The 23727-nt window shown below is 40.7% G+C and overlaps 1 protein-coding gene, 1 long non-coding RNA gene and 1 pseudogene across 2 annotated transcripts; 1 reads left to right on the top strand and 2 right to left on the bottom strand.

Annotated features, from left to right (window-relative positions):
• Positions 1-837: 837 nt before the first annotated feature.
• On the bottom strand, positions 838-1455 carry LOC112258419 (annotated as a pseudogene).
• Positions 1456-10031: 8576 nt separating this feature from the next.
• LOC121847196 lies at positions 10032-23622 on the top strand. Its single transcript, XR_006084139.1, has 3 exons — positions 10032-10710; positions 22919-22922; positions 23612-23622. It is a non-coding gene; the product is annotated as an uncharacterized LOC121847196 (long non-coding RNA).
• LOC112258417 (ferritin, middle subunit) lies at positions 11273-13736 on the bottom strand. The gene is made up of 4 exons (XM_024432775.2): positions 13383-13736; positions 12853-12999; positions 11957-12082; positions 11273-11699 (listed from the first exon to the last, which is right to left on the bottom strand). The coding sequence occupies exons 1-4, from the start codon at positions 13482-13484 to the stop codon at positions 11544-11546; spliced, it is 531 nt and encodes a 176-aa protein (XP_024288543.2). The 5' UTR covers positions 13485-13736; the 3' UTR covers positions 11273-11543.
• Positions 23623-23727: the final 105 nt, after the last annotated feature.

Raw genomic sequence — 23727 nt, 5'->3', positions numbered from 1 at the left:
TCGTGCAATGCCTGTAAAAAACTATCCATTGCTGTGAAAGAGAAAACTACTTTGAAGGCCATTTGTCAGCCTGGGCTTTTTTTCCACCTTGGTCTATTGTCATCCTGTGTTATGGTTCATCTTCAGACTGTGGGAGGGGAGCCAGTGAATACCGTAAAAAGCCAACTTATTGATACACAATTTCAAAGGATGTCTGCTATCATGTATATATTTAAATTGTATTATGCATGTAACATACGTTTCCACAGACCACCATTTGATCGAGAAAATGTGGCTCTCATTTCACTCCGTTATGGCCCTAGAGTTGACGGTTGTTTTATGGGCCACGCATTAAGGCACCGTGACAAGATACGGTAATGGCGCCACTCTGTGTTCATCAGAGGTAGTGTCCGTTAAACCTCAAGTCAGCCTTTCCCCATTTTATGACCCTCGAAGTCACTATTGGCCTACAATTGTCAGTATTATAATTTCAATGATATATAAATACATGCACACTGATGTAGACTTTGGGCAACCAGCATTTGAGTTAAACAAAGTGAATCCAGCTCAAAATGTTTCATTCTTCAGATTCAGTGCAGATTATAAATGACCAGTTATACACTTAGTGAAAAGGATCCTTGTTTGGTATTCTTGTTTGGTATTGAGCTACTCACTACTCACCAGAATAAACTGATACATCCATTACTCAAAAGCAACAACTTTTGTGATCTTTTTACTTAATTGTTTCACAAGATGCCTCCCAAATCCCAAAAAACTGAAACAGATGCATTGCTCTGTACCAGTTCATCACTCGCCCTCCTCAAAGATGCAAAGGCAGCAGGATAGAGCAGAGATGCCAGGAGTCCTGGTCAGAGGCCGGAGGCCGTAGCCTGGGGATGGAAGTGGTTTAGCTCTGGCCTCCCAGGGTGTGCTTGTCAAACAGGTACTCTGCCATCTTGTTGTTGACAGCATCCATCTTGGTGAGGTTGGTGATGTGGTCACCCAGCTTCTTTAATGGCCTCCACCTGCTCATTCAGGTAATGGGTCTCCAGGAAGTCACACGGCTAAACAGGGAAAACACAGATCGAGACGAGTGACTACAGACACTACTGTAGATGCATCAACACACAAGAGCCTGATGGTAATGGCTAAAGGGCAACTAACTCAATGAGGTGTTTGCGGCTGTCCAACTCATGAATGAGCAGCATTGTGTGTATAGTGTGCATCCGTGCGTCTGTGGACTATTGTGTTTGTGTGAAGAGGCAGGTCAGACAATCCTGTGTCATTAGTTATCAGAGCTACAACAACCTGATCCTCTTCTGGGACAATACAGTAGCTGGATTCTATGTGATATATACATGTGACATGTGGTTCCACCATAATGCCGGGGACATAACTTACATGGGGGTCAACCTGGTCGGAGGCAATCTTGTGCATGTTCAGCAGGGCCTGTTTCACATTCTTCCCCAGCTGCATAAGAGGAAAACATCAACATGTTGATCATCAGGTCGATGGCAGTTTCGCAGTCGCTGTGGTAGTTCTGGCAGATCTGAGACTGCATTTTGGCAGATTTTTTATTTATTTTTATATCAAACAGAACGGTACAAAAAATAGAGTTTCTTAGACTATTTTACTATTACAGTTCAAGTACGTGTTAAGTTATAAATCCATAATGTTATATAATGCGGGACGAAGGCAGAGGAGTTCCGTTCAATCACTGTTGAAGCAAGAACTTCTAGATGCGTCTACCCACAGATGTGAATAGTGATGGATCGTTCGCAAACGAGTCAGCTCTTGTAGGTTAACGCACTATTTAAAACATAAAATAAAAAATAAAGACATGAATAATCAAAAGATTTAAATTAATAACTAATTCAAAGAACAAAATAATAAATAATATAATATAGGCCTAAATGCTCAAGTGCACATACCATCGTTCTGACTGTCTGCTCAGACCAACTGTCTCGACTTCCACCGAAGTCGGCTCCTCTCCTTGTTCGGGCGGCGTTCAGTGATCGACGTCACCGGTTTCTAGCCATCGCAGCTCCATTTCTCATATGTCTTGTTCCATACACACCTGGTCTTCATTCAATAATCACACTGCATGTATTTAGTCCTCTGTTCCCCTCCATGTCTTTGTGTGTAATTGTTTATTGTTATGTGAGTATGTTCACACTCTAAACTTTTGTATCATGTTCTGGGCACTTTGATGTCATTTTGTGCCTATTTCTTGACCGGAATAAAAGTGTGCCTGTTTACTCTACTCTGCTCTCCTGCACCTGACTTCCCTGCACCTGACTTCACCTGACACAGCCGTTACACCAACAGCCTCATCTGTTGTTCCTGTCAATCAGACAGGAACAAAGATGCAAAATGCAGGAACAAGGAACAAAGATGTGCAAAGATGCGTGAGGGAGGGCAGAGCCAACTCCCTCACAGTCACACACTTAGCAGCCGAGGAGAGAGTAGAAGGACAGCTGTGAAAATAACAGCTGGAAAATGAGTCAGAAGCACAGTAGCATTTGGATGCATTCTAATAATGTAGACAATGTTAGAGCATAGTGTAGAATTTACCAAAACAAAATCTCATATAAAGCCGCTACACTGGCATATGCGAACTGTGCACCCAACTGTGAAGCTAGCTGTAGCGGAGCTTCGAGAAACTAGCGGCCTGCTAGTGATAGTGGTAGAGCCAGCACCTCCACACATGGAGATGTATCCACTCAGTCAAGTAGGCCTACTCCTCGACCCACAGCAACACATTCTTCTATGGATCAGTTTATACCAAAGTCCATGTCTGTAGCAAAACAAGGCCAAATTGATATTGCTTTGGCTAAAATGATTGCCACTGATTTCCTGCCATTTTCGATCGTTGAGGACAGAGGTTTTAGAAATTATATTAATAGTATAAATCCAATGTACAAAACACTTTCAAAATCACTTATTCCACAACTGTACAAGAACACACAGGCTTCAGTGTGGGAAAGAGTCCAAAAAGCTACTGCAGTTTGCCTTACCACTGACTGCTGGACATCAAGGGTAACCACTTCTTACACGTTGGTTACATGTCACTTCATTGAAGATTTTTCGATGTCTAGCTGTCTTCTGGACTGCTTTGAGTTCAGAGACAGACACACCTCAGAGAACTTGGCAGAGGATCTGTTGAGTGGCCAAAGAATGGCAAGTAGATGGAAAAGTGGTCTGTTGTATTAGCGACAATGGAGCTAACATAACCAAAGCCTTGAAAATGTTAAAATGGACCCATCATCCATGTCTTGCCCACACAATCAACCTGATTGTAAGAGATGCTCTGAAGGTGATGAAGCCCACTGTGGACAAAGTGAAAGCAGCTGTGGAATACTTCCCCAGGTGCACAATAGGTGCTGAAAAACCCAAGTCTACACAACGCCAGATGGGGATGAGGCCTAAACAAGACTGCACTACAGGGTAGAATTCAACATTTAAATGTTGAAGCAGTTTCTTGAGTCAAAGGACGCCATCATCTCTACCCTGGCCATTGTCAATGCATCTGTTGATGCTCTGACCCAAGAGGAATGGGAGGTGGTGGTGGAGGTGGTGTGCAGAGTCCTGGAACCCTTTGAGCAGGTCACTGTGGAGATCAGTGGCGAGAGGTACAGTAAGCAGTTATTACTACATCATTATTGAATCCAGCATTATATATGTATTTGAGCTGTAGATGAGAGTGTAGTATCAGTAGACAAAACATGAACCCGAACTAATAAGTTACTGTTCTCTCTTTTCAGCTATGTGACAGCCTCAAAAATGATACTCCTGGTTAAGGGTCTGCAGCAAATCACAGCCAGCTGCCAGAGAGAAGCAAATGTAACCACAGGACATGTGACAGAGTTGATGGACACCCTATGTTCAAAAATAGACAGAATGTTCCACAGAATGGAATATGATCATATGCTATCAGAAACCGCTGCACTTGACACCAGGTTTAAGAAGTTAGCCTTCAGTGATGCCAGAGTGATTGATGAGGCTCTTCAAAGAATAACCTCAGCGGCAGGGAGGGACAGCCCCAGCAGTCAGCTGGCTCAGGCACCAGGGCAACAGGAAGAAGAGGGATCAGATGGAGCAGAAGCGCCACAAACGTCTGCTGTTTGGATGCTGTTTGACGAGAGAGCAACTGGGGATGCAGCACGAAGGAGTCCCTCAGCCATAATGGAGGGCCGATCCTATTTGGAGGAGATCTGCAGATCCTCTGAGCTGGTGGAAGAACAAGGCCTCTGTCTACCCACGGATTACTAAAGTCCTGACAGGGAGACTGTATAGTGGCCATGTCCGTTCCCTCTGAGAGGGTCTTCTCGAAAATGGGACGAATAATTACTGAGAGAAGAAACCGCATCAGCCCCTCAAAAGTGAGTGTTCAGATTGTATTCATTTTGAATGGTTACATTTATATGCACTTTGTTTATATACATTAAAAAAGTTAAACTTTAAATGCAAATGTTTAACAGCATTCTTTTTCATAACAAACCAATGCATTTTTAAATACATTGTGGTTAAGGTAGAGTATCATTTCATTTCATAATTTAATTAGAATTGTTTTAACACCAATCATAGTCAAACTATCACAAAACTGTTTTTTTTAAAGAGCCGTTTGGGAGCCAAAAGAGCCGGGATGCCCATCACTAGTTGTGAAATGTAAGGAGCCTTGTTCGCTGCATTTATAGTTCCAAACGGAATGCGTCAGTGAAATCCACCCTCACGTTTAGAATATAAACAGGAAATAGGCGGATCATTTGATGATGATCTCGCTCATACACATGACCTGAAGAAATCAATGTTTGTTACAAAGTAACATTTTATTGGCAACATCTAAAACAGTATCAACCAAAAGCAGTGCTACAGTTTAAATACAGCAGTTATTGTTGCAAAATGTGTGTATTATGTCCTTAGAAGAAAATAGTGCTAATTTGACAATTATTTTGGATAATAGGCTAATTGAGAAATAGCCGAGGTCTACATTTTATTTCGGCTATTAAAGGAATTGAACTTTGAGACGCAGTTCTGTGAACTTTGTGTTTCATTCTCTAAGAGCACATGTTGCAATAGCATATGTAGCTTAATTATTTACCTTTATCAGAAGGCAGTCAAAAGAAAAACTGTAGGGTTTAACACACTTTTTCATATAAACTCAATTTGCAGTATGAGGTATGGGAATACAGTAGTGGACAGAGAAAGGTTGGCTTTTGTTTTATTTTATTTCACAATAACACCTTTCGGTTTCAAATGACGTATTGTAGTTGACAAATGGTATATCAAAGTTGATTACATTAGCCTAGAAATAACTACACAAAATCAGTAGCTACATACGTCTAACTACACATATGTTATTAAGCTAAAACTGTGAAGTGGAAACCTTTTTACAGCTAATAAAAATAAATCAAAGACGTCAGTAATAAAGTACCGTCCTAACAACTTCAGTTCACAAGACCTGATCTTCTACAACTGTTGACAGGGTGCTTTCAGGGTGCTGGGTTATTGCTCAATACAGCCATGTAGTTGCAACATCATTGGTAATCATAAGAACTAGGTCTTCTGGGGCAGTATGTATGAAGCGTCTCAGAGTAAGATTGCTGATTCTGGATCAGTTTTGCCTTTTTGATCTTAAAGAATAATATCCCTTTCATACATAGACCGAATCCCACTGACCATGCCTGCTTCTTTTTGCCAGATTTTTTTTGTGAAAGGGGTAGGTGGTTAAAAAAACAAAGAAGAATAAAACCCACCTAAAGACCTAGTCATGATTCCTGTATTTATACAGACCCTGTAACCAAAATACAGGTATCAGGTCTGTGTGAATGGTTCTGATTATTTGTAGGTAAAGTCATTAAGATGTCCATTGTGTAACACATCCCTAATTTGATGCAAACATCACATGGTTTAACAACTGTCACGGATGTTGAAAAGGTCGGATCAAGGGGCAGCGTGTGTTGAGTTCCACATCTTTTATTTAAGTGAAACTGTCAAACAAAACAATAAACAAGCAACAAAACGTGACTTATGTGGTACAACCAGCACAAACACAAACAATATCCCACAACCCAGGAGGGAACAATGGAGAACTTAAGTATGATCCCCAATTAGAGACAACGATAATCAGCTGCCTCTAACTGGGAACCATACCAAGTACACCAACACAGAAATAGGAAAACTAGAACACCCCCCTAGTCATGCCCTGACCTACAACAACATAGAGAACCAAGGGCTCTCTATGGTCAGGGCGTGATAACAACACCCCCCTGCTCCCCCCCTCCCAATTTGCCAGTTACCCACTGACGTGTATAAAAAGTCTATACCTGCAAGAAAATGGTAAATAAGGGGCTGTTTGAAATGGCATCATATAAACATGGCCTTATATTGTTTTTACAGGTAATGTACCCAAGAGTACATGGACAGGGAGGACCTGATCCTAGATCATCACTCCTACTCTGACAAGAGGCTTGATACATTTATACGGCCCCTAGTCTGTCCTGGCCTAATATGTATGGTAGAACTTCTACTCCAATTGTTTGAGAACAGAACTGCCTTTTTCCTAACATGTAACCCAAAACAGGCTCCATCTATCAGGCGCTACTATCTAGGTTTATTGTTTGTTGAAAAAGTTAGGGTCTTTGAACATAGATAGCCCTTGAAATGTGTGCTCTCCGTTTGACCCACTCTTCTAGGCTGAACCTCACTTCATAGCGTCATGTTTTAATTATTAGTGCAAACAAGGTTTTGGAGACAATGAGTCAAAGCCTCTTCAGACTGTTGGGAGTGACAGTGTTACAAAAGGGCTGTGGACATACTTGGCATTCCTTTTTTATTGTTGTGAAAAGTCAAGCATATAGGCCTAGTTATAAATCCTTACCCTGACAGTAGGCCCTAGTCTATGGGCCAGGAGAGATTGTAATCCATGGTTCAGGTCATGGGATTGAGATTGAATCATTTTCATAGTATCACAAAAGGACAAATGTCCCTGTCATTTCTGTCAACTCAGCTGTTGCTAGTCAGCAGCAACCCTTATGAACTGTTGTTAGTCAGCAGCAACCCTTATGAACTGTTGTTAGTCAGTAACAACCCTTATGAACTGTTGTTAGTCAGTAACAACCCTTATGAGCTCTTGTTAGTCAGTAACAACCCTTATGAACTGTTGTTGGTCAGTAACAACCCTTATGAACTGTTGTTAGTAAGCAGCAACCCTTATGAACTGTTGTTAGTCAGTAACGACCCTTATGAACTGTTGTTAGTCAGCAGCAACCCTTATGAACTGTTGTTAGTCAGCAGCAACCCTTATGAACTGTTGTTAGTCAGTAACAACCCTTATGAACTGTTGTTAGTCAGTAACAACCCTTATGAACTGTTGTTAGTCAGTAACAACCCTTATGAACTGTTGTTAGTAAGCAGCAACCCTTATGAACTGTTGTTAGTCAGCAGCAACCCTTATGAACTGTTGTTAGTCAGTAACAACCCTTATGAACTGTTGTTTGTCAACAGCAACCCTTATGAACTGTTGTTTGTCAACAGCAACCCTTATGAACTGTTGTTTGTCAACAGCAACAGGTATGAACTGTTGTTTGTCAACAGCAACCCTTATGAACTGTTGTTTGTCAACAGCAACCCTCACTTAAGTTACCTTTGTTTTAGCAGAAGGCCAAACATAGCATTAAAACCCTGGTGACCTGTGTTTAATTGTTAAAGTCATGACCGGGTCCATCGTGACCAGCCACACAAAGTTATAAACAGAAGTGATACTGATACAGTAAATGGTTAACCATTACAAAACTCTTTCTATTGAAGTTCTGAAGGGTGAGACAGCGTTTTTAGTCTGTACTTTTCCCCCTCCCCTCTATTCCTATTGCTCCCTCTCTCCCACTATTATTCCCAGGGGTTAAACTTTGGTTTTAGAAGTGGTGGAGACATATACAGTTAAAGTCAGAAGTTTACATACACTTAGGTTGGAATCATTAAAACTTGTTTTTCAACCACTCCACAAATTTCTTGTTAACAAACTATAGTTTTGGCAAGTTGGTTAGGACATCTACTTTGTGCATGACACAAGTAATTTTTCCAACAATTTTTTACAGACAGATCTTTTTAACTTAGAATTCACTGTATCACAATTCCAGTGTGTCAAAATTTTACATACACTAAGTTGAGTGTGCCTTTAAACAGCTTGGAAATTTCGAGAAAATTATGTAATGGCTTTAGAAGCTTCTGGTAGGCTAATTGACATTATTTGAGTCAATTGGAGGTGTGCCTGTGGATGTATTTCAAGGCCTACCTTCAAACTCAGTGCCTCTTTGCTTGACATCATAGTATGCAAGTATAAACACCATGGGACCACGCAGGTATCATACCACTGAGGAAAGAGACACATTCTGTCTCCTAGAGATTAACATACTTTGGTGCAAAAAGTGCAAACCAATCCCAGAACAACAGCAAAGGACCTTGTGAAGATGCTGGGGGAAACAGGTACAAAAGTATCGATATCCACAGTAAAACGAGTCCTATATTGACGTAACCCGAAAGGCCACTCATGCAAGGAAGAAGCCACTGCTCCAAAACCGCCATAAAAAAAGCCAGACTACGGTTTGCAAGTGCACATTGGGACAAAGATCATACTTTTTTGGAGAAATGTCCTCTGGTCTGATGAAACAAAAATGTAACTGTTTGGCCACAATGACCATTGTTATGTTTGGAGGAAAAGGGGAAGCTTGCAAGCTGAAGAACACCATCCCAACCATGAAGCACGGGGGTGGCAACAACATGTTGTGGAGGTGCTTTGCTGCAGGAGGGACTGGTGCACTTCACAAAATAGATGGCATCATGAGGGAGGGAAATTATGTGGATATATTGAAGCAACTTCTCAAAACATCAGTCAGCAAGTTAAAGCTTGGTCGCAAATGGGCCTTCCAAATGGACAATGACCCCATGCATACTTCCAAAGTTGTGGCAAAATGGCTTAAGGACAACAAAGTCAAGGTATTAGAGTGGCCATCACAAAGCCCTGACCTCAATCCCATAGAAAATTTGTGGGCAGAACTGAAGAAGCGTGTGCAAGCATGGAGGCCTACAAACCTGACTCAGTTACACCAGCTCTGTCAGGAGGAATGGGACAAAATGTTTGACCAAAGTTCAACAGTTTAAAGGCAATGCTACCAAAAACTAATAGAGTGTATGGTAACTTCTGCCCCACTGGGAATGTGATGAAAGAAATAAAAGCTGAAATAAATCATTCTCTCTATTAATATTCTGACATTTCCAATTCTTAAAATAAAGTGGTGATCCTAACTGACCTAAAACAAGGAATTTCTTTCTAGGATTAAATGTCAGGAATGGTGAAAAACTGAGTTTAAATGTATTTGGCTAAGGTGTATGTAAACTTCTGACTTTAACTGTATCTCCCCGGCATATTACATCATTAATGCAGCAGCATACAAGACATTTTTGGATTCGTTGTGCTCACTTGAACAGGAAGGTGGCGTAGCGATCCTTCGTGGATGCCCCACCACCACAGAAAGCACTGAGCTAGGCTGAAACACCAAACATTTCTCCACCTTTCTGTCTCCCCCACTCATTTATAACTTGCTATTTCAATAAAGAGAGAAAATACTAATAAATATATATTTTTAAAAACATTTCATTTCAAGACTATGTACTAGGTATATGTATATGTGGTGACGGGGACACAAATAGAATAATGGGTTTTTACATTTAAATGTTATATGAGAGGTTTGGTGGTGACTTTCTGAACTGTTATATTTAGATCAACAGTTTAAAATACAGAAAATATTGGTATTTGAGTTGTGATTGCAGTATATTGACCAAATTATCAGTAAAGTTGTGTTTCCCCTCCAAAATTAAACAGAAACAATCATTTAAGAGCTATTAGTTTAAAAATGCCTTAGTAAGTTACATTGTATATGTTCCTGCTGTTCTCTCCTTCCCTTTTTCCCTTTCTTCAAATCTGGTCTCAGCCGGTCTTCACCCTCACCACCACCACAGTCACGAGACCCCGCCTCCTTCCACCATTATCACTGTGATAACAGAATAGAATGTCCTTGAGACCAAATATGTTGGAAAATGAAGGTAGTTCACTCAGGCCATTTTTTAAATGTTTTGTTGAACCTTTATTTAACTACGCAAGTCAGTTAAGAACAAACACTAATTTTACAATGACTGCCAAACCCGGACGACACTGGGCTAATTGTGCGACGGTCTATGGGACTCCCAATCACGGCCGGTTGTGATACAGCCTGTCCCATAGGTAATCCGTTGTTCTTGACTTCCATTGAGCCAGAAAACATTAGCGGGTGGGATGTTTCACTTCCTCTTCCGTCTCTGCTTGAGACTCCAGATTGCTGAGTCACAACGACAAGCCAGAAATACAGCCAGTGCATAGCCTGAGTCGGTCCACATAGAACAAACTTGAGGTTATGACAGGAATAAGTGGGAAGGAGGGAGAGATATAGGAACATGTTTAGACTTTATCCAACAACAAAAAAATATATACAAGTCAGAAGTTTACCTACATTTTAGCTAAATACTTTTAATCAGTTTCCCAATTCCTGCCATTTAATCCAAGTAAAAATTACCGGTCTTAGGTCACCACTATTTTAATGTGAAATGTCAGAATAGTGATTTCAGCTCATTCCGTTGGTCTGAAGTTCATACACAAATAGTATTTTGTAGCAATGCCTTTTAATTGTTTAACTTCAGGTAGCTATCTACACACGTCACGCATTAAGTTGGGTGAATTTGAGTAAGGGTGTCAAATTTTCCCAGGTTTCCCTCTACAGTCCAAGTGCCTTATAGCTCAAAATATGGAAGTGAATTGAAGGCTACTCAAGTATTCATTTGAATGAGCAGTATGTGTCAAAGCTAATATACTGATTGCAAATGCTGTCCTTCAACCCTAAACCCTGGGACGACATGTGGGTTATTACAGAGTGCTAGTAGCTTTGCGCACAGGGTCGAATGACCTGACTTTTAAAATGCTCAGGTTAAAGGCGATAACGATTGTAGTGAATTCAGTTACCATATCCCAGTTAATGACCTAGCTGTTTTATGGTACCTGAATAGACCATGGCAGCACAAGTTATGTAATAGCCCTTGTCAACCTAATATGACCCTCATTCACTGTGGTAGGAATACAATTATCAGTATTAATAATTTCTATAGAGAAATGAATGCCCAGATGGTAGACTGGGCTCATGGTAATTGGACAAAATATATTATGCAACAAGTATCGTCAGTCCCATTCATACACAGTAACGAACAATCCAGCTCAAAAAAGGTTTATTCCTCAGCTTGAATATGAGAAGTCACACCTAGTGAAAAATATCATGTTTTTAAGTATTGAAATGCTCAGTAAGACAGCGCAACGGAATAGTATAAACTTTTACAATACACCTCCCTTCCAATAACAAATTTGTCAACATTTCAGCAGTTATGGTCTCCCCTCCTTATAAATGCAAAGCCAGTAGAATAGAGCAGAAAGACCAGGAGTCCTGGTCTGAGGCTGGAGGCCGTAGCCTGGGGATGGAAGTGGTTTAGCTCTGGCCTCCCAGGGTGTGCTTGTCAAACAGGTACTCTGCCATCTTGTTTTTGACAGCACCCATCTTGGTGAGGTTGGTGATGTAGTCTCCCAGCTTCTTAATGGCCTCCACCTGCTCATTCAGATAATGGGTCTCCAGGAAGTCACACAGCTAAAGGAGGTAAACACAGGTCAGACAAGAGAATGACTACATACTACTGTAAATACAGTAACACACAAGAGCCTGGTGGTAATGGCATAAGGGCAGACAGACAACTCAATGAGGTGTTCGCAGATGTCTACTGCATTGTGTGTGTATTGTGCGTGTGAAGTGGCAGGTCACAATCCTTTGTCATTAGTTAGCAGCGCTAAAACAACCTGATCATCTCCTGAGACAGTACCTGTATTCTATGTAATGATATTACTTACATGGGGGTCAACCTTGTCAGAGGCAATCTTGTGCAGGTCCAGCAGGGCCTGGTTCACATTCTTCTCCAGCTGCAGAGCACACTGCATGGCCTCCAGCCCATTGCCCCACTCATCACGTTCTGGCTTCTACACAGGACAGAGAGATCACCGGAGGGTTAGGGACTACTAGCAGATGTTTCAATGCATACCTACCAACAGCCACCACAGTTAGCCAGTATATCTGGCACATAAAGGGATCTACGAACTGGAAACAAGTTAACAGAAAGATGGGGTCAATGTGACACTACAAACAACCACATGCTTTAGTTTATGAAGCACACCGGTTGTGTGGCGGTAGAGCATGACGTTTGCAACGCCAATGGGCATGGTTCACTTCCTGCTGGGGACACCTATACATAAAATGTATGCACACATGGCCAAGTCAATTTTGCCATGCAGCACAGACACAATGTAGTTGTAGTATAAACTAAGGGCTTTGCCATCCTAGAAATAGACATTTTAAAATAAAGACACTTCCCCCTACTGTTTGGCCTTCCTTTGAAAAGAAATGCTTAGGCCGCCATTCCAGTTACTTCAAAAACCTGTACTCATAGGCCTACCGTAAGCAGTCAGGCCACATCTTTAGCCACCTTGCTCTAATACCAGGGCAGTCACTTAAGGCACGCCTCAATGAACTCAGCATTAATGACTACTCATTCAAAATAACTCCTATACTTGAAGTAACCAGTTTAGAGATGAAAGAACCCACCTAGAACCATAAAGCGTTATTCATTTGTCCCTATAGACGAACCATTTGGGACCATGAAGAACCTTTAACTGAGAACTCTGGTCTATGTAGACAATACCTTTTTGCTATCAGTCTACAATGCAAATGTGTTTGACGCTCAGGGGCTCACCTTGATGTCCTGGAGGAAAATGCGTCCACCTCGCTTGTTCTGGAAGGAGAGTAGCTTGTCGGCGTGCTCCCGCTCCTCGTCGCTGTTCTCCTTGAAGAAATGCGCGAAGCCACGCAGAGCCACATCGTCACGGGAGAAATAGAAAGCCTGGGTGGACAAACAAACCTGTGGTTAGAAGAAAAAAAGGGGCATGCCAAACGTGACTCGGCACTCTGTTCTTGTTGTGGGAACAAAAACTTGATGACATAGGCATGAATCAGTCTAGTCCGTAATCGACTTGGTAACCTGTCAATGAATTGTTACGTGCTCTGTCCAAGGTAGGATAGATTCCCGGCTTCATTTGGATGTTATACCTACCTGAAGGCAATTAATAGCCAAGCCAAGTATAACTCTAATATGTACTTCACGGAGTTTTGGCTATTAATTGTCTAGGCCAACAGAAAAAAAGGTCTGGTGAAAAAAAGCCATTTAGGCCGAGGAATAATAACACAGGTAAATCAACAAAACGGTCATCTTGGTAGACTCCTTACCATTGAGGTGTAGGTGTAGGAGGCAAACATCTCCAAGTTGATCATCCGGTTGATGGCAGCTTCGCAATCGTGGTGATAGTTCTGGCGGATCTGAGACTCCATCTTGGCAGATTCTTTTATATCAAAATTAACGGTACAAAAATAGAGTTTCTTCGACTATTTGGCTATTACAGTTCAAGTAAGTGTTACGTTATCTATCCGGAATGTTCAATAATGCGGGACGAATGCAGAGGAGTTCCGTTCAATCACTGTTGAAGCAAGAACTTCTTCATGCGTCTTCTCAGACTTGTGAACTGGAAGGAGCCTTGTTCGCTCTATTTATTGTTCCAAACGGAATGCGTCAGTGAAATCCACGCTCACAGAGCGTAGCCAATCACCTTTAGAATAGCAACAGGAACTAGGCAGCTCATTTGATGACAATCCCACTCAAACACATGACCTGAAGCAAAGATTATTTATTATATTGACAAGAGAGCCGAGTAACCACTCTAACAATGGAAATACATGTGCTCAACGATTGAAGCCAGGCAAGATCAGGTGGGACCATTCTAGCCAATGAGAGTGCAGGTACGCGTGTGAACAACACACAGAACGAAACGTCGTTTTGCTCCAAGTTGCCACACGTGCCACGTGTATCCACACGTGCATCCTCAAGTACTCACGTGGACAGATTTTGGCCGAGTTCATCTTGTTTAAAAAAATGTACTTTGTTCCATGACATGCTTGGCATTTATTTTTGACTAAATGAAGTGTCATGCTTAAAGGATACGTTTGGGTGAGCATGTAACTCGATCTTCTAGCGTTCCAAAGGTTGCTTGTTTGAAACTTGTCACAGACAACTTTTGCATTTTTGCTAATTAGCAACTTTGCAACTTTTCTGTTACTTTGCCACTACTTAGCATGTTAGCTAAACCTTCCCCTAACCATAACCCTTTAACCTAACTCCTGACCTTAACCTTAGACCTAACCTTAACTCTTAACCCCTAGCCTAGCTAACTTTAGCCACCTAGCTAATCTATTTTAATTTTGAGATTCTTCAAATAACCACCATTTGCCTTGATGACAGCTTTGCAAACGCTTGGCATTCTCTCAACCACCTTCACCTGGAATGCTTTTCCAAACATCTTGAAGGAGTTTTCATATATGCTGAGCACTTGTTGGCTGCTTTTCCTTCACTCTGCGGTCCGACTCATTCCAAACCATCTCAATTTTGTTGAGGTCGGGGGATTGTAGAAGCCAGGTCATCTGATGCAGCACTCCATCACTCCTTCTTGGTAAAATAGGCCTTACACAGCCTGGAGGTGTGTTGGGTAATTGTCCTTTTGAAAAACAAATGATCAACCCACTAAGCCCAAACCAGATGGGATGGTGTATTGCTGCATAATGCTGTGGTAGCCATTCTGGTTAAGTGTCACCAGCAAAGTACCCCCACACCATAACACCTCCTCCTGCATGCTTTATGGTGGGAAATACACATGCAGAGATCTGTTCACTCACACCCCGTCTCACAAAGATACGGCTGCTGGAACCAAACATCTCAAATTTCGACTCACCAGACCAAAGGACAAATTTCCACCGGTCCAATGTCCATTGCTCATGATTCTTGGCCCAAGCAAATCTCTTATTATTATTATTGGTGTCTTTTAGTAGTGGTTTCTTTGCAACAATTCAACCATGAAGGCCTGATTCACACAGTATCCTCTGAACAGTTGATGTTGAGATGTGTCTGGTACGTGAACTCTGAAGCAATTTACTTGGGCTGCAATTTTTGAGGCTGGTAACTAATGAACTCATCCTCTGCAGCAGAGGTAACTCTGGGTCTTCCATTCCTGTGGAGGTCCTCATGAGAGCCAGTTTCATCATAGCACATTATGTTTTCTGTGTCTGCACTTGAAGAAACTTTCAAAGTTCTTTAAATTTTCCGGATTGACTGACCTTCATGTCTTAAAGTAATGATGGACTGTCATTTCTCTTTTTTTATATGAGCTGTTCTTACCATAATATAGTGTTTTACCAAATAATGCTATCTTCTGTATATCTTGTCACAACACAACTGATTGGCTGAAACGCATTAAGAAGGAAGGAAATTCCCCAAATTAACTTTTAATAAGAAGGCACACCTGTTAATTGAAATGCATTCCAGGTGACTACCTCATGAAGCTGGTTGAGAGAAAGCCAAGAGTGTGCAAAGCTGTCATCAAGGCAAAGGGTGTCTTTTGAAGAATCTCAAGTATAAAATATGCTTTTTTGGATACTGCATGATTCCAAATGTGTTATTTCATAGTTTTGATGTAGGAGTAGGTGTTCTTAAACTTTTGACCGGTAGTGTATACATATTTTTTTGTCTAATAAACAGTCCAAACAGCCTACCCGACGGTTCGGAGGCATCTACATGGTCCTAAAGCACACTTTTGCCTCGTTTTGTATCACATTCCAATGATAAAACTGTGGAGGGGACAAAAATGCATGTCCCCCCTGTCCCCAGTGAAATTTGCATCCCTGTTTATTCCTGTCATAACCTCCTGTTGGTTCTACTACAGTATGGAATGACTCAGGCTCTGCCCTGGCTGTATTTCTGCCTTGTCATTGTGACTCAGCATTCTGGAGTCTCAAGCAGAGATGGAAGAGGAAGCGAGACAGCCCACTCCTTAATTTTCCCCCAATGGAAGTCAAGTAACTAAGCAGACCACTGTCACATTGTTGTCTGCTTAAGGAGCCACTTCCTAAAGCAGACAGTGGTAAATGGCCTGAGTTGAACTATCTTCATTTATCCACCATCATTGGTCTCGAGGTAGTTCTGTTCTGTTATCACTGTGACAATGTGGAAGGAGGCGCAGTTTTGTGACTGCAGAAACAGACATGAGGGGTGATGGATAGGCGAAGACCGGCTGATACCAGATTTGAAGAACAGGAAAAAGGGAAGAAGGAGAGAACAGCAGGAACATATACTATATGTACTATATACTATATGCACCTTACATGTACTGTGTAACATACTTAGGCATTTTTAAACAAATAGCTGTTTCTGGTGAATTAAGGTCAAATACAACAACTTTCCTGAAAATGTTGTCAATGTCGTCAATCAGAACTCAAATGCAATATATTTCTGTAAACTGTTGGTCTAACTATAACAGTTCAGAAAGTCACCACCAATGTCAAAACCCATTATTCTATATATGTTCCCTTCACCACGTTTGGGTCGTACATGGTCTGGAGATTACTAATTTCTTTATATATATTAGTATTTTCTCTCTCTTTATTGAGATATCAAGTTATGAATGAGAGGGGGGGACAGAAAGGTAGAGGAATACAGATATGAATCCATGTCGCAAAGGGCCATGTGTGGTCCAGAGTCAGCAGCATTACCACTAGACCAGAATATGGCACAAAATGTCTAATGTCTAATACTCAATTAACTTAATAGGAGTCGAGGCACTCAATGTCAAGAAACTGCTGACTTGATTACACACTTTAATTGCAGTATGAATTCATTAAAAAGTATACATACATACGTACATACATACATACATACATACATGGTTGTAAAGGAAATCATGTCCAGTCCTAATGAGCTGAAGATTCTATAATGAATCAAATTAAACGAGTATTGTGTTAGTCTAGCTGAAAACAGAGGCTGATTACTTTGTTGTAGTGAAAGTGAACTGGGATAGAAATACATTATCAATCCAATTAAAGTGAGTGTCGCGATGCCACCTTTGGACCAACTACATTAAGTGTAAAGGCTTGGATAGGCCTATGGCTCAGAATATGGAATATAATGTGAATAGTGGGCTACTCACTCAAGTATTAATTAAAATATGCAGTAGCCTGTAGGTTGTGGGCAGAAGCCAAAAAAATGTGAAGTTGATCGATCCCCATTGAGGGAGGAGCAGATTTTTTGTATATGACAGTAAAACATTATTATAATAACTATAACATTTGTTGGCACCTTCAATTCTTGCACATTTTCTCATAAAAGTATAGTTTAAGACTGCTTCTATCTAGGATGTAAACACAGCCTCAGGTGAGATCTGAAAACTCAAACTGTTTGCTGTATGTGTTTGATGAACTCCCAAAGACTGAAATAAGATAAACATCTGTTTTTGAGTGCACTTGAAATATTCATCATGCAATACAAATTGTCCCATGAAGAGGTAACTCCGTTGAGCATTTAGACCAAATTATTTTTTAAAGCTAGCCAATGTTAGTTTGACTAGCTTAGCCTGCTACTGTAACTGTCAATTTGCCTGCTCATGAGGCTAGTGTTTCATTAGCTATCTGTCATTTTTTAAATCACGTTTTGGCCTGATTATATGTCTCTTTTCAATTAAGAAGCTGCAGGTTTAAAGAAACATTCAATCATATACTTTGATGAGAAAGCCAAATAAAAGCATATAGATAGAAAGATGTGTGTGTCATGTATTTTATTTTTTTATTTTACTAGTCAGTTAGGAACTCATTCTTATTTTCAATGATGGCCTAGGAACAGTGGGTTAACTGCCTGTTCAGGGGCAGAACAACAGATTTGTACCTTGTCAGCTTGGGGGTTTGAACTTGCAACCTTCCGGTTACTAGTACAACACTAACCACTAGGCTACCCTGCCGTATGCTAGAATGGAGGTTCAAAATCTAAGATGCATATGCAAATTATCCAACACAGCATATTCTACACATATACTGTAGCACACCTTGCAATACAATGTTCTCTAAAAAACAACTGGGAGAAATGTATAAAATTTGGTCTGCAATAACATAACTAGAGTTTGATTTCTAAACCAGATGACAACAGAATTCTATTCACTGCACGTTACAATAGTAAAACAATATCTTTGTCACCTCGTCACACTGATTCTATATTGAATTTAATCTTCGAGATGGTCTAGCGAGCACATGTATCTGTGGTTGGTGCTCTTCAACTCTAAAATGCATTATACCCCTCAAACTCAACTCTGGACCAAGAATCCAGTTCCATTGTTCCCCTCTTGTCAGGGACTGATTTAGACCTGGGACACCAGGTGTGTGCAATTAATTATCAGATAGAACAGAAAACCAGCAGACTCCGGATCTCGTAGGGTAAATTGAATACTCCTGCATTAGATTGTGTAAGGCAAAACCTGCAAAGAAAGGCAACAGGCAAATGCACAAACACTAGAGAAAACTAAAAAATATTTTTTTATTTGCTATCTACCTGCATTTTCTCTGGTATTTCTAGAACCACCTGCAACAGGACACCGGCATGTATAAGATAACTGGTTTCCAGATTTGGGAACAAAGAGAGTATAGCCAATACCAGGTTAAGATGTAGAATCTATTCCAGTGTTTTGATTAGGCAAACCTGTAATGTCCAGAAATGCTGGATAACAACATTCTTTGGTTATATCATATCTAGTGTAGCTACAATCTATGGATTTTTTTTGCCATGGGGCAGAGAGAAAAATGTTGCAGTTTTAGAGCTCAGGGATTCGTAAAAGATGGGACAATCAACTTTCTTCCACAAATTTTTTGTCTTAATATTAACAAAATGTGACGTTTATATTTTGACAGACCAAAGTATCAGCTATTAACACCATGTAAAGGAACAACCAATGTTTTCATTAAATGCAAGTGGATTCATGTCAACTCTGTCAGACACCATAAAAGGCATTTCATTTGTACAATTATTGTCCAACAAGTGTTTAAGGCCTTGATTGTTTAATGCTAACATTAGATTACTCATAAAAGTGTTATACAAATCTCCAAACATGTTTGTTTGTTTTAAAGCTATATTAAATGCTCCAGGGCTAATTTAGCTACAACCTGGCATGGTTTTCTAGATTTTGAACATAAAATAACAATTATAAAGCTAACATTATCCATTAGGTCTAGCACAGCAAATACATTAATTGTTGAAGCATATGTTGCAGAACAGTGATTACATTATTTGTTCAGAATATTGACAACAACACCAAAATCAATCTTAAGGGGGTTAGTTCCTCTGTAGAGATGGGAGAACCTTCCAGAAGGACAACCATCTCTGCAGCACCAATCAGGCATTTATGGTAGAGTGGCCAGACGGAAGCCACTTCTCAGTAAAAGGCACATGACAACCCGCTTGGCGTTTGCCAAAAGGCACCTAATGGACTCTTAGACCACGAGAAGCAAGATCATCTGGTCTGATGAAACTAAGATTGAACTCTTTGGCCTGAATGCCAAGCGTCACATCTGGAGGAAACCTGGCATCATCCCTACGGTGAAGCATGGTGGTGGCAGCATCATGCTGTGGGGGTGTTTTTCAGAGGTAGGGATTGGGACACTAGTCAGGATTGAGGGAAAGTTGAACGAAGCAACGTACAGAGAGATCCTTGTTGAAAACCTGCTCTAGAGCGCTCAAGACCTCAGACTGGGTGAAGGTTCAGCTTCACTAAACCCCTAAAATAAAGCAGGTTAATTGTATTTTAAACCCCAAATCTGTTTTGCATGAAGAAACAACCTGTCATGCATCACAAACTTTGAATATCTGGGTTTTCCCTCTTCACAATGCAGAAAGACTGCATTTATTCAGTGGACACCACTCGTTTTATTACAACATAGCTGTCATAATTGTTTTCTTTACTAAAGTTGAGGTGTATTATTATTATTGTTGCTAAAGGAACTACATAGGTGTTAACATATATATTTTTGAAAGAGATAGCACTTGTATAGCCTAAGAAAGTAGCAGAAATTTGCATAAAGTAGTTTTGAATGCATTTTATTGAAGGGAAAGAATAATAGTCTTGAACGTTTTTGGTAACATAGTGATACATTCTTATATACTGTACAATTAGGAATTCAACTACAAAATACTAGTCTTCTACCATTTTTTAAAAACTTTTTCCCCCACCCACAAGGTGTATAAACAACAACAATTAATACAAAAAAAATAAGATAATAGATACAAAACAAATGTGAAGAACATAAATCAATCATCACTAATTAGCACATGTGGGACAGTATGCAAGTGTGTGTGCATGGACTTTGCTGATGTATTTCTCACATGTGCCGCATATAGTATTTGTTTTACAGTCCTTCTTTGGGGGGCATAATTGGCATCTCCTCCTCTTGCCTGGCCCAGCTTTAGCCTCAGGTGGATTCAGCCCCCTGAACAGCTTTCACAAGCGCTCCCTTCTTTGAATGTGTGGGGTTACAAGTGCCTTTCCCAGCTGCTCTGCTTATCAGGCATCCAGGTAGGGCTTATCTTGTTCCATATCACTAAGGCATTGTATGAGGACACATCAATGATGTTGTGTAAGATGACCAGGGGCCAGCAGGCAGTCATCCTCCTGCAGCTGTAAGTTCCAATTACCTTGTTCAGTTTGTCAACGCCTCCTTTGTTGTGGTTGTAGTCCAGGATGTTGGCTGGCTTCCTGTCCTTACTATCACTGATCTCAGCCATTTTGTGCAGTGTGCCCAGGAGGACCACATTCTTGTTCCTCCTTGGTAGGTAAGAAACTAGAGTGGTGGTGGGGGTGAAGGCAAACTTTGATGAGAAGGCCTCTCTCCCCCTTGTAGCGAGGAATGCAGGGGGGAGCTCAGGCTTGTTCTTTATAACTGTGCCAACCATGGTGCTCTTCCTTTTCAGGAGCTGCTGGAGGAGTTCATAAGAGGTGAAGAAATTGTCACACGTGACATTGTGTCCCATCAGTCGATATGTCACATCAAGCACAACCCCCATCCCCTAGTTCTTCTCTGGGCCTCCACCGGTCGGCTTCCTGTGTAGACTTGCATCTTCCAAGCGTAGCTGGATTGTGTGTCACAGGCCACCCATGTCTTGATGCCATACTTTGCTGGCTTGCTGGGCATATACTGCAAGAAATGACAGCAACCTTGTGACAAAAGAGATTACTATCAGTAATTAGTATCAGTGTCATAGAAAACAATCACATAAATCAATGATATTACAGCAATATAAAATAAAATTGACAGTGAAAACCATTTACATTACAGATATGAGAATAATTACTACTGAATGGATCCAGTTGTTCATCCACTGTTACTTCAGGCCCAGGGTTGTAGAGGTATGGCAGACACTCCACCCACTTCTCCAAGACCTCTGTAATGGCCGCCAGTTTGTCTCTCACACGTTTTGCTGGTCTTTTCTCGCGGATATCAAATCGTAGCATTCTTCGTGGCATTGACAATCGCCCTTCCACTCTCTGCATCCCAGAGACTATATGTAGCTTCATCTCGGGACCTATACACACCAGCTAAGACTAGCAGCCCTATTTAGGCACGCAGGTCAATCTCATCCATCCTTTTCCAGTTGTATTTACGGAAACCCTGCAAATTTGTCATTTCCAGGATGATTTTTTTCGATGGCTTGTGTGATGAACATGTAGAATGTTGAGGCGATGTCCTGGGCATGGGCAACTGCATGTCTAGTGGGCCCTGGGGTCGTCCTTATGACATTTTGTGCTGCCATCCTGCCCTGGTTGTCATATGGTGACAAGGACCATGTTATTTTGCTGTTCTTTGATAAAAATGTCTCTTTCAGCTTGGGGGATTTCTTCTTCATCTGAAGATGATGCATCATTCTCTGGGTTGTAATTCTTCCCCCATCTTCTTCTTCAGATACCTCCTCCTCTTCTAAATCATTGTTCTCTTGTTCCTCCTGGACATCGGAAAAAATCTGATCTACAACCTGTTGGGCGCTGAAACGTGCACTCGTGGCTTCAGCAAAGAGAGACCTGGAAGGACTGTCATCTGCAGCACCTTTATAGCCTCTGGCTGTGTTCCCCATTAGTAAACAATGCTGTCAAGAAATGTTTATTTTGTCTGTGAACTTGAGTCATGTGTGGGGTCGTGGAGGAGAGATGCTGCACATGCACAAGAAAGTTTTAGTTTTGTCTTGAGTTCAGTCAGTAGCACACAATCTCAATTTCTCATTGTGTGTGTGTCTTTGTGGTTTATGTGGTGTGTAAATGATTTTAAAACTGCCGGGTCAAAAATGACCCTAAGACAATCTTTGTACCCTGGTGGTGTACAGCGTCATGGAAATATGAACAAAGGCAATGTTTCACTTTATCTAATGTTGGGGTCACTCTAGGAAAAGTCCTCAAATTTAAAGTTGAAAAAATAGCATTTAGGGGGTTTTCTCTGCTCTTAATCATAGTGGCGGGTCAGTTATACCCTTAAGACAACACAAGGCTTAAGTATCAAAAGTAAATGTCATTGCTAAAATATACTTAAGTATCAAAAGTAAAAGTATATATACATTCCTTATATAAAGCAAACCAGATGGCACCATTTTCTTGTTTTTTTTAATTTATGGATGCTGCAACCCTCAGACATAATTTACAAACGAAGCATGTATTTAGTGCGTCATCAGATCAGAGGAAGCAGGGATGACCAGTGATGTTATCTTGATAATTGTGTGAATTAAACCATTTTCCTGTCCTGCTAAGCATTCAAAATGTAACAAGTACTTTTGGGTGTCAGGGAACATGTATGGAGTAAAAAGTACGGGTAAAGGACTGTAGTGAAGTAAAAGTATAAAGTTGTCCAAAAAATAAATAATAAAGTAAAGTACAGATACCCTCCAAAAAACTACTTAAGTCATACTTTCAAGTATTTATGCTTAAGTACTTTACATCACTGCTGAATACTTATGTAAATGTCATATTTTAGTTTTTACATTTTTAATACATTTGCTAACATTTCTAAACCTGTTTTTTCTTTGTCATTATGGGACATTGTGTGTAGATTGGTGAGGGAAAAAAAAAACAATTTAATACATTTTAGAATAACGCTGTAACGTAAAAGTGGAAAAAGTCAAGGGATCTGAATACACTATATGCAACCTAAAAGCTTTTGGACATCAAAGCAATGTTGAGGGAATCCTATTTGAGTCAGAAAAAGATACGCAAGTGATACGTAAGATTTACAAAACCTTGCAGAGAGCCTATCCGACTCACAATCTAAGGAGAAAAAAATATGAACTATTGGAACTAAGACTTAAAATTAACTGATATTGGCACAAGATGGAGAGTGTGTTGACTATAAACAGAAACAACATAACACAATTTGAAGTCATATGGGGTAGAGTTTCATAAGATTTAGAAACAACATTGGGTGTGGATACATTGGGTCTGAGGAAGTATGATGTCATATATTTTTGGGGAAATATATGTACGTCACACCTCCATCGTTACGCACACCGGGACTTCATCATCACCTTGATCACCTTTCCTTCATTTAGCCATCAGTAGCCCCAGACTTCAGGCAGTATTAGTTTGTTTTCCTGTTCAGTACATATCCCCTGTTTTGTTATTTTTGCCTTGCACTCTCTTTCTGCACCTGCTTCTTGACTCGCTGCGTATTCGTGGCAGGA

The sequence above is a fragment of the Oncorhynchus tshawytscha genome, linkage group LG09 (assembly GCF_018296145.1).
Source record: "Oncorhynchus tshawytscha isolate Ot180627B linkage group LG09, Otsh_v2.0, whole genome shotgun sequence".
In the NCBI taxonomy this organism is placed as follows: domain Eukaryota; kingdom Metazoa; phylum Chordata; class Actinopteri; order Salmoniformes; family Salmonidae; genus Oncorhynchus; species Oncorhynchus tshawytscha.
The sequence above is the reverse complement of the archived record's forward strand: the minus strand, read 5'-3'. Positions and strand labels throughout refer to the sequence as shown.

Bases quoted from the DNA above. Each gene is read 5' to 3' on its own strand.
- LOC112258417 (XM_024432775.2), bottom strand. From the start codon at position 13,484: ATGGAGTCTCAGATCCGCCAGAACTATCACCACGATTGCGAAGCTGCC. The intron at 13,000-13,382 runs GTAAGGAGTCTA...TTGTCCACCCAG, and splicing joins CCTACACCTACACCTCAATG to GCTTTCTATTTCTCCCGTGA. The intron at 11,700-11,956 runs GTAAGTAATATC...TACCTCCTTTAG, and splicing joins CTGACAAGGTTGACCCCCAT to CTGTGTGACTTCCTGGAGAC.